At 41.3% G+C, this 12,097-nt stretch overlaps 1 protein-coding gene across 2 annotated transcripts in view; it reads right to left on the reverse strand.

The window, feature by feature from the left end:
- Positions 1–5,224: 5,224 nt before the first annotated feature.
- LOC124118696 (serine/threonine-protein phosphatase 6 regulatory ankyrin repeat subunit A-like) overlaps positions 5,225–12,097 on the reverse strand; it is a 28,232-nt gene continuing 21,359 nt past the window's right edge. For both annotated transcript variants that reach the window (XM_048393145.1, XM_048393146.1), the window contains exons 7-9: positions 11,904–11,942; positions 9,797–9,856; positions 5,225–9,524 (exon numbers count right to left, since the gene is read on the reverse strand). In XM_048393145.1, the coding sequence (XP_048249102.1) occupies positions 5,605–9,524; positions 9,797–9,856; positions 11,904–11,942 (4,019 nt within the window). In that variant the 3' untranslated portion in view covers positions 5,225–5,604. The remainder of the gene's footprint in view (positions 9,525–9,796; positions 9,857–11,903; positions 11,943–12,097) is intronic.

The following is a 12,097-nucleotide window of genomic DNA, read 5'->3' on the forward strand; positions in this document are numbered from 1 at the left end:
GGTGACTCTTTACTGGGAGAAACAATAAGAAACGTAACTGATCAATATATATTGTGTCAAATAATGTGTGTTTTAACTGTTGCTGAGCGATTTAAAAAAAATCCACAAGATATGGCACGTGTTGATGCTTAGATAGTGATAGAATTGGTTTTCAGCAAACAACGTTTGTCGAAAGAGGCGACTTACGGGATCGGGTGACTGGTCTTGGTTGATGCATTTCATGGTATGCAACCATCGTAGATCAACGCTCATGATACGAATCACTTACATGTCTGATTCAATTTCCAACATTTAGCATAGCAAAATTATTATTCACAGGTGGTTTAAGCAATACAGATTATACACAAAAGACTCGTTGATATTAATTACGCTTTATTATATGGCCGTGTATTTTATTGTTTGACATTGATTGCAACTGTGTTGCATTGTTTCTTTTGGAATTCTGTAGACGCTCGTTGCATTGTGTTTCGACAGTTATCTGTCGTCACGAAGTTACTATATTAAGATGCTAGCATGGTGTGAAAACTTCCGGTCCATTATACCACGGACGGTGATAGTATGTTACAGATACTTCATAAATTGTTCAGTGCCCATGGACTGGTGAAGGCACTTTACAGTGGCTGTGTAGGTTGCATTTTAGGGAACAAGAACGCGTTTACGATCTCTCACGCACTTTATCGCTTTGGAACCAGCTTCCATGTGAGGATCGCTCATCATCCCTGATTCCCCAGCCCATTACGGAAGCTTGACCTCTGTCGCCGCTGGGTGAATATATATTATTATTACTAACTTTTATTCTCACCACAGTATTTTTGTATCTGATACTGATCTCTGCCATCACAATATACTACCACTATATTGTGTAATGCCATTGTGATTGCTGTGCAGTAATTTGTATTGATTTGTAAACCTTGTTAATTTTTTTAAATATATTTCTTGATTGCGTGTTGTGTGTTTGTTGGTTTCACACTAGGTTATTTTAAGTACATATTTCTTTGTTAACATATGGTTTCAATTTTGGAACTTAACAGCTTTAAATATTAGATTTCGTAAAACCAACTTGTAAATATCCACGTTAGAATAAGTTTTAAGCAACCCCAGCTTGCCCTGAAAGGCGACCATGCTTGTCGTAAGAGGCAACTAATGGGATCAGGTGGTGAGACTCTGACTAATCGAGTGAATCAATGCTCATGATGTCAATCATTGGAATATTTACTGACTGACGTCATGTAGCTGGAATATTGCAGAGAACGGCGTTAAACAATAAGCAAACAAACGTAAAACCAATGATTTGAAGTTCATGTTTTGTTTGAAAAACAGAAACACTAAAACCGTTAGCAAAGTGTTCATAAAATGTATTGAGAGAACTGATTAATAACGTTTAAATGTCTCGGAGGGGAATTACATTGATGCATGATTTTTTAAAAAAAGATCATACTCATCTTTTTGTGTTTTTCACCTCCAACCTCAATAAGCAAAAGAGCGGACAGGCGACGTCATTGTTGTAACAAAAACTGCTTTACACGGACATATTAAAGTTGAAAAGTGAAGTATTGCACCATTGGGTGAGAGTGTGGGTTGGCATCCCGCATGGGTCTCGAGAAAAACAATACTAGAATTTGAAGTTTAGTATTGTAATTGAAATCCCAAACTTAACAAAATGTTACATTGCCACACCTTACAATGTCCTTGTATGTACATCAAACTAAATTACCTTCAGCCCATGCACAGGGACCGGGAAAGTCTTCTCATAAAGAGGCCATTTGAACACATGTTGATATTATTTGGTGAATTCAATGGGCTCAATATATACAGAACTAATGTAGATAAAAGGGACAAAATCCAAAGTGATATATTTCTATGACTATATAAATCAACCCACCATCCCCAGACACTACTCAAACCCTTTGCTAAAACACGATCACATAAAAGCAACACAACCCTTCATATCTTGTCAATAAAGCTCTGCCCGGAGCAGAGTCAAATGAACGATTCTGATTCTATCATGAGCCTGTGTCTGTGGATCACTATCAAATAGTGATGATACCAGGTGTGATCATCCGAAACAAACAGAGGGAGATATATGGCCCAGGTCAAAATATAATTGCATCGGACATCAAATCTTGAAATTTCCTCCACACGTCAACACGTTTTTGAAAGCTTTACTGAAGCCTGGAATGTTGTAACCTTGACCAAACAAGTATTCAGAAGGAGTCGTTTGATTTTGTTTGAAATTGTGTTGGAAAGACATTGCTCGATTGCACTTCCAAAGTTGGGATATGTTGGCACGAAAGATCTGCTGGAATAATGCTCGACATAAAGTTATCTTGTGGAGAGTTTTCTGTCACTCTGAACCGTTATGTCTGTATAGAGCTAAGTATGAAACAGACAATGCGGCCGACCTCATTGGTCTTCTTTATTTCTGGTTCACTTCAGTATATAAGTCGTGGGCATTGGTTGTTTGATGGCTATAAGACGTATAAGATCATTGATATACCTGAAGCTTAAGTTAAACTTCTTGATCAACGTACCCTGTTTTCAATATGACTCCGCAAATAACAGAAATATGAGAACAAAAGCTCATGAATATATGTATCTAAAATAAACGGTTACAGTCTTGAGTGGGCCATATCTTGATGCCTTGACGGTCGCCCGACAACTGGATGAGAAGGCAACTGGCTGTCATAGGGTGTCTCGGTTCACCATCGGTCTTCACTTCCGACTGTGGAGCAGCCTCAACGTACGTTTGATCAGCTGGACTATTCCTGCTTTTAGCAACCAGAGTCCTGGTGCATTAGGAAAAACGTTTTCCTCGTGGAATACTCTGCACCTTCACCAGCCTTCACATGATATGAGCGAGGTGTGTTGACATAACATCTGGTATCCAATTTTCTCCTTGTCTGACTCGTACATCATGCGTATTTGAGGCATTCCTTGGATGTGGTTACCTGTCATAGTAATGCATAGTAATGCCTTAGATTCAGTTTTAGAATCCACCAATACTTTCACAACTGATGATTGCTGGGTAAGTCAGTCCTGAGACGTCTTAATCCCTTGAAAGGTTGGTTGGTTGGTTGGTTTGTTGTTTAACGCCGCACTGAGCAATATTCCAGCTATATGACGGCGGTCTGTAAATAATCGAGTCTGGACCAGACAATCCAGTGATCAATATCATGAGCATCTATCCACGCAATTTGGATCGATGACATGCATGAACCAAGTCAGCCAGCCTGACCACCCAATCCCGTTAGTCGCCTTTTACGACAAGCATTGTCACCTTTTACGGCAAGCATGGGTTGCTGAAGACCTATTCTACCCCGGAATCTTTACGGGGCCCCTTGAAAGGAGAAGATCCAATGTCACTTAATGGATCTTTGTGCACTGAATGGATCTTTGTGATAAGCAAGCGGAGGCCAATCGGAATTGTCGCCACTCTGCTTTTCCCTAAGCATGTGTACAGACATTAGCTTGTGGATATAAGGATGAGAAGTTATATGTTCAGTGTTGCACTTTTCAAGAATTCGTACTGAGGCATATTGCGGCCCATTATCAGAGACACCATGTGGGGTACATCATGTCGAGGAAATCTTGACTGTAGTTGAGTAATGACTGTTGTCGACAGAAAAGCAATCTTAATGTAATCGAGTCCAATCAAATGGAACCTATGAGTTGACACAAACAGAAATGTTTATTTGAGTCCCGGTTTCGGTCTCTGTGCACAGAACACTGAACATCAGTAAGGGAATTGGGAGGAACCGATATGGATTGTTGGCTGATATGACAGAACTTGACATTGTATCCGAAATGAAAGATCAGGGAGTCTATGTAAAAGCTTTACAACCCGCAGAAACAATGAATCCACTCAAACAAATACATACCTGTTTTCGTTCTCTTCTCTTAATGCTCCGAGTGAGTGAGTGAGTTAAAATTTAACGTCGCATCAGCATTATTACAGCCATATAGCAACGAGACCAAGTTGATAAAAACATAATTTATCCATGACTACAAAGCTATGTTTAAAAACAACTTATCAAACATATTTGGGCATAACAAATTGTCTTTTTTAAACTTGGTAGACAGACATTTGTGAGATTGTTAGTGGCTGTAACCTTGATGGGGGTTGAAGTAGTGTAAATTGTGTGTCCCCGGGCGAGGGTATGTTAGACGACGCCATTCAAAGTAGTTTTATTTCTACACATTTTTAATAATATAATATGTGTTCATTTAAGTTTGGCTACATTTGGCTAAAATCGCCGACAAATTAAGGGATGTAAATCCGCCTAGGGTCCATGCATGTAGCAAACGTACTGTAAGTCCCCATGGTAATCTACTTCAGCTGCTGGCGATCTATAACCCGTTTTTATATTGTGTTTTGATATTGTATTGTATATTGTATTGATAATGTATTATTTTAGAATCTGTGATATTCTCATTAGTGTACTGTCCATCGATGAAAAGATTCTATTTAGTCTAAATATATGTATTTTTGGCCTTAATGTATGTATTATCAAAGGATAACTTCTCGTCACGATATGGCTGAAATATTGCCGATGTGACGTTAAATATTAACTCACTCACTTACGACGTTTGGGAACAACAATGTTCCTCACTGGACAGCAGTAGCAGGTTTTGTAGGTTATTTAACGCAGACTGTGATTTGACGCCATGATGTATCATATTATTAGTTGTGTCATATATCACAACAATTTCATAACACAGAGAAGGTTGCCAGCAGGAAGTTATACAAATCGTAGGTCCTTTGGCAGGACTCACGGAATAATTTACATTAAGAACTTCATTTCTACTCAGAAGATGCTACAGCATAAAAACACTTCACAAACAATGTGTTAAGTTTACACACTGTTTATTAAACAATACTAACAATATCCATGAAATAATGTAATTCAATGTACATCTACAAGTCTTTACAATTACAAGGATGTATTTCATCACAGGTAAATAAGTAAGAACAAATTCAAAATTTGATGAAGGGATTTGATGACAGATGAAGGGCAAAATTATTGATGACAGATATTGTCCAATACATTAATGACCAAAAACATTCCATATCTTCTCTTTCATGGGTGTTTTCATATGGTAATACCAAAGACATCAGTAGATTCAAGTATTGTTTGACAATGACACATACACACAATCAGGTGAATACATAATTTTGATATTTAATAACACTGATAACTGTCAAATCTAAAATAATACAATTGGAATGTTAAGCAGGATTCTAAACTTATTCACTTTTTAAGAGATTTGAAATACCCAACAAGTCCTATTTTTTTTTTTATCTATCACTATTGCTAATACAGTTTTCAAATTTGTTAAAGTTTTCTGTCAAGAGTGTTTCTATGTGCACACATGTTCTATCCTATGCATCAATCGTATGCATGTATCTGCTTGCAACAACGCAGTCACTGGTGTTGCTTCTTCCAGATAGTTTATTGACATCTTCTCCTGAACAAGGTTATGACTCTTCGACTGTAGGTCTTCAGGCAACTTACTTGCTCCGTTATCAGGAACATTGTCAGTTCGTTTGTCATTTTCTTGGCTTGTTTTATTCCTGACTGTTTTATGATTTTACTGCTTCCGAGTTTAAGATCTGTTTGCCTTGTACATGTTCAGATGATACACGTCTGACCTCACAATTGAAGTCATTATATCATGCCATGGCATGATGTTCCTGTCTGACTCTCCACCGGATGACAGTTTTTCTATGATTTGTTTGCAGTCTACTTTAAGGGCAAGATCTAAGGCGTCATCCCCTGTGTTGTCAACTAGTTTCAAATCTGCGCCTCTACTTTGCAGGTATTCAAATACTGCAACTTTACCATGCAGTACTGATGTCATTATGCATGTTAAACCAGCCTTGTCTTTAGTGTTTATATCAAACCTGTCTGAGATGTGCTTCACAACATCGAGGTGACCATATTTACAAGCAAGATGTAGAAGGGTGAGCCCATCATTGTCCACCAGAGTATGGTCAGCTGAACGAGAAATCAGGAACTTCAGCACACTAATGTGGCCTCCAATAACAGCCCTCATCAGAGGTGTGGAACCATTCCTTCCCCTGGTGTTGATGTCAAATAGGTCAATGACCTTCTTCATGATTGCTATGGTACCACCCTGACTTGCTGCATGAAGAACATTATCATTCTTTGGAGTAATCAATGATACAATACCCCCATTTGATGCAATCAGATCATAAGCATCTTTGTTTCCACTGAGAGCTGCCATCATTATTGGCGTCCACCCGTCTTCACCTGGACTGTTGATGTCAAACAGTGGCAGGAGGTACTCTATGATGAACGCATTCCCACCCTGACACGCAAGATGCAGTAAATTGTTCCTGTGATGATCAAGCAGTGTCAAGTCAGCATTTTGTGACACCAGCAGGTTGAACACATTCTTTTGTCCTGCCCAAGCTGCAAGCATCAATGGAGTGAAGCCATTCCGTCCTTTAATATTAACGTCAAACATCTTCAGGAGATATGCCACAATTGCTGTGTCCCCTCCTTGACATGCAAAATGTAGAACATTATCATTGTAGTCATCAATCAGATTCAGGTCAGCTTCCTTTGACACAAGAAGGTCAAATACATTTCTTCTGGCTGCCAAAGCTGCCTCCATCAATGCTGATCTCTTGTTGTATCCCAGACAATTGATATCACTCTGTTGCAGGAGATGTTCTACAATAGAATTATTTCCACCAAGACAAGCTAAATGAAATACAGAGTTGTTGTAATCATCTTTCAGTGACATGTCAGCGCCATTTGAGACAAGCAGGTCAAACACACTCTTCAGTCCATTGACAGCTGCATACATCACAGCCGTCATTCCTTCTTGTCCCCGACTGTTGATGTCAAACAGTGGAAGCAGATGCTCTATGCTCAACCTGTTTCCTCCCTGACATGCAAGGTGAAGAATGTTGTTATTGTAGTCGTCTGTCAGGGTGAGATCCACATCTTTTGAAACGAGCAAGATGAAAAGGTCTCTGTTTCCACACCGAGCTGCAACCATGACTGGGGTCCTGCCATTCCTTCCACGAATATTAAGGTCAACTGTTGGCAGAAGATGTTCCACAATGGCTGCGTCTCCTCCCTCACAGGCAAAATGGAGCACAGTGTCCTTATAGTCGTCAGCCAATTCCAGATCCACATTCTGTGACTCAAGAAATTTGAAAATATGACTTTGTCCTGACCAGGCAGCATTCATAACTGCAGTTCTCCCGTGGTCACCCCGACTGTTGATGTCAGAATGTGGTAGCAGATCCTCCATAATAGATATATTTCCACCTACACTTGCGACATGAAACAGGGAACTGTTGTTGTCATCCTTCATGGATAAATCAGCCCCCTCTGCTACAAGGAAGTCAAACACCCTCTTCATTCCATTGGCTGCAGCGTACATCACTGGCGTCCATCCATTATTTCCACGACCGTTGATCTCAAACCTTGTCAGTAGATACTTCACAATGGAGGCATGTCCGCCATGGCATGCGAGATGAAGGATATTGTTGTTGTTGTCATCTTTCGGGTAAAGATCAGCCTTTGCCTCCACAAGCAGGTGAAATGCATGCGCTGCTCCATTGACAGCTGCCTTCATTACAGGCGTCCAACCATGACTTCCTGGAACATCAATGTCAAAGTCTGTAAGTAGAATTTGGGGTATATCATCAAGGAGGCAGGCCAAGTGAAGGAGGCTGTTGTTGTCCCCATCAGTCAAAGAGATGTCTGCATTGTGTGACATGAGAAGGTTGAATATGTCCCTCCTCCCAGACAATAGTGCACTCATTATAGGTGTCATGCCATTTCCCCCATGACAATCTCTATCTGTTAATGGCAACAACGAATTAACAATGGACTCATTTGCATACATACATGCCAGATGAAGAACAGTGTTGTTGTTCCTATCTCGTAATGTTAAATCAGTTGTCTTCTTTTTTAGAAGAAAGTTTAAGAGACCATTCTTGCTTGAGCAAACTGCACACATAATCGGTGTCCATTTATTCATCCCTCGACTGTTGACATGCGAAGCAGTACTTTGTTTCAGCAGCCTTTCCATACATTCAACAATTGGAATATTCCCATACTGACACGCAAAATGAAATAGGTCGTTGTTCATGGTGTCACATAATGTGATATCAGCTTGATGCTTTACGATAAGTTTCAAGGTATTCTTCTGTCCACCAGTTACAGCGAACATAGCTGGCGTCCAGCCATTCACAGCACGTCTATTGATGTCACAGTGAGGGAGAAATCTTTCAATGATGTCATTGTTCCCAGAGAAACAGGCATAATGGAGAACGCTGTGCTTAGAATCAGAAGACATAGTGCCTACATCTTTAAGCATTTGGTACACTTTTTCTTCTATGTCTTTCCTTTTCCACATGGGATGCATGATGTACTTACTGAAAGTGCCAGCAACAACAGCTTCAGCCAGCCTGGCAGCAATGGTGTCACTGTGGGCATCTGAGAAATGCATGACATTCTGTTCTACATGAACAGTGTTGTGTTGCTGATCATGTACATGCTCACAAATGAACTTTATACTGCAGTTGTGAAGGACAAGCTCTGGCTTAGTATTCAATAGGACAGACATGAAGGTATTGTGTATGAAAGGATGGGAAAATGAGACAAGCGCTAAAACATCCTTCAGGTGTGCATCGAGTTCTGGGTTGTCAGATTCAGTCTGCAGTTGTCTGAGTTTTTGTTCACCATCACACAGTGACTTCAGCAGGAGTTTCAATGATTGGTCTTTCAATTGACTCGTGTTCATACCAAATTCGCGCTTAAGAAAGAAAAGAGGTTTTTCGAAAAACGTTTCTTTGACTTTATGAAAAGGGGTGTGCACTGAGAAAAGTTTGCATACCAGGGGAAAACCAACAGTTCCATCATATGCAATAATTTTGTTCACGTCGACGTCAGTTTCACATTTATAGTGAGTTTTGTGTTTCAACCATATTGCCTTCTTCTCTTCACTTCTCTTTGATTTGGTCAAGTCTACCACTGAAGCTTTTTGGAAAAGAATATGACCTCTAAGTTTTGACATTGCATATTCAAAGTTGTTGGTGTCTGTGGTGAATATGATGTTCAGGTTTGGCTGGTCGCTGCTTCTTTGTTCTGCTCCTGGTGTCTTCTGCAGGATGTGGTACCTTGTTTCCAACATGGTTCTCCACTGTTCCAGGTGTCCATGGAGCTCATAGAGAACTTGTCTCAGGCGGTGTACATCCATAGATCCAACGTTCTGAAATATGTCATCGAATATGACACACACGTCCTTGCCCTGACCTAGGCAATCAGACAAGTGAACAGTACCAACATCCTCAACCAGTACCAGCTCATACCCCTGCTTCCTGTATTCAGCTCCCAGCATCAGGGCCATGGATGTTTTACCTTCTCCTGGAGCACCGCTTATTGTCACATGGCCAAACGTCTTCAGCTTCTCTTTCACTAAGTTGAAACTCTCAGTTTCAACAAACAGGTCATTGATATCCTCTTTGTGGTATGGCCGATCTGTGAAGTTGGAACAAATATTACACATGCAAAGTGAGAAGCAGTAGCTCAGGGAATTATATATTCTTGAGAAAAATATTTATTGTTAGGGACACATATTTCCTGAAGATAATTGTCTACTTTTGAAATGTATCCAAATGGAATAACTAAATGGAATAATATTAAATCTTAAGATTTGTTGATTACCCACATTGCAAATGTAAGACATTATGTACAAATGCGTTCATGCAATGTATACTGATACTGTTACAAAAACCAAAAGGAGCTAATACCTGTCGGTAGTTTATCTCTGTAGGAATGACTTTTGTGAGTATCCTCATCCTTTGGTGATGCTGTCAGGATAATAAACTCAATGGATTCACTGAACATATCTAAAGCTTGTGCATTACAACACTACTCATTTGTTCAAAGTCAAGAATATAATTTCTGTGTTGAAGATTACCCTGTTATGTTTTATTACAAAGCTAAGTATTTGAAGAATTTGAAACAACTTTACGTCTGATGAACCTAACAAAGTTTACAAGAGAACAACTTCGTCACTTGAAAAAAATCTATATGCATAAACCTCAACCACCCTGCTACTTTCAGTGGTGTCAACCACCACACAATCAGGGGCGGTCGGGTAGCCTAGTGGTTAAAGTGTTCGCTCATCACGCCGAAGACCCGGGTTCGATTACCGTCATTGGTATAATGTGTGAAGCCCATTTCTGGTGTTCCCCGCAGTGATATTTCTGCAATATTGCTAAAAGCGGCGTAAAACCATACTCACTCACTCACAATCACGCACCCGAAGGCCATCTATACTCACTCACTCACAATCAGGCCCCCGAAGGCCATCTATACTCACTCACTCACAATCAGGCACCCGAAGGCCATCTATACCTACTCACTCACAATCAGGCACCCGGAGGCCATCTACACGCAATCACTCACAATCAGGCACCCGAAGGCCATCTTCACTCACTCACTCACAATCAGGAACCCGAAGGCCATCTGTACTCACTCACTCACAATCAGGCACCCGAAGGCCATCTATACTCACTCACTCACAATCAGGAAACCAAAGGCCATCTATACTCACTCACTCAAAATCAGGCACCCGAAGGCCATCTATACTCACTCACTCACAATCAGGCACCCGAAGGACATCTATACTAACTCACTCACAATCAGGCACCCGTAGGCCATCTATACTCACTCACAAACAAGCACCCGGAGGCCATATATACTCACTCACTCACAATCAGGCACCCGAAGGCCATCTATACTCACTCACTCACAATCAGGCACCCGAAGGACATCTATACTCACTCACTCACAATCAGGCACCCGAAGGCCATCTATAATCACTCACAAACAAGCACCCGGATGCCATCTATACTCACTCACTCACAATCAGGCACCCGAAGGCCATCTATACTCACTCACTCACAATCAGGCACCCGAAGGCCATCCATACTCACTCACAATCAGGCACCCGAAGGCCATCTATACACACTCACTCACAATCAGGCACCCGAAGGCCATGTATACTCACTCACAAACAGGCAACCGAAGGCCATCTATACTTACTCACTCACAATCAGGCACCCGAAGGCCATCTATACTCACTCACTCACAATCAGGCACCCGAAGTCCATCCATACTCACTCACAATCAGGCACCCGAAGGACATCTATACACAATCACTCACAATCAGGCACCCGAAGGCCATGTATACTCACTCACAAACAGGCACCCGAAGGCCATCTATACTTACTCACTCACAATCAGGCACCCGAAGGCCATCTATACTTACTCACTCACAATCAGGCACCTGAAGGCCATCCATACTCACTCACAATCAGGCACCCGAAGGTCATCTCTACTCACTCACTCACCATCAGGCACCCGAAGGCCATCTACACTCACTCACTCACCATCAGGCACCCGAAGACCATCTCTACTCACTTACTCACCATCAGGCATCCGAAGGCCATCTCTACTCACACACTCACAATCAGGCACCCGAAGGCCATCTACACTCACTCACTCACCATCAGGCACCCGAAGGCCATCTATACTCACTCACTCACAATCAGGCACCCGAAGGCCATCTACACTCAATCACTCAGAATCAGGCACCCGAAGGCCATCTATACTCACTCACTCACAATCAGGCACCCGAAGGCCATCTATACTCACTCACTCACAATCAGGCACCCGGAGGCCATCTATACTCACTCACTCACAATCAGGCACCCGAAGGCCATCTATACTCACTCACTCACAATCATGCACCCGAAGGCCATCTATACTCACTCACTCACAATCAAGCACCCGAAGGCCATCTATACTCACTCACTCACAATCAGGCACCCGAAGGCCATCTATACTCACAGAACTGCCAGGCCTCAGGCTGCTCCTCAATCAAGGAAACTGAAACATATTGTTTGAGGTCCAATCAAACACATCAAATAAGCCACATGTAACACGTGACCGAAGTACCCCATGGTTTGAAGAAAATATTCGTTCTATATCTCAACTGACCTCTTTATTGTTGAAGCATGTTGATCTTCATTTCCACAATTGGC

Source organism: Haliotis rufescens, unplaced genomic scaffold, assembly GCF_023055435.1.
Source record: "Haliotis rufescens isolate VD_foot unplaced genomic scaffold, xgHalRufe1.0.p SCAF_115, whole genome shotgun sequence".
Classification (NCBI taxonomy): Eukaryota; Metazoa; Mollusca; class Gastropoda; order Lepetellida; family Haliotidae; genus Haliotis; species Haliotis rufescens.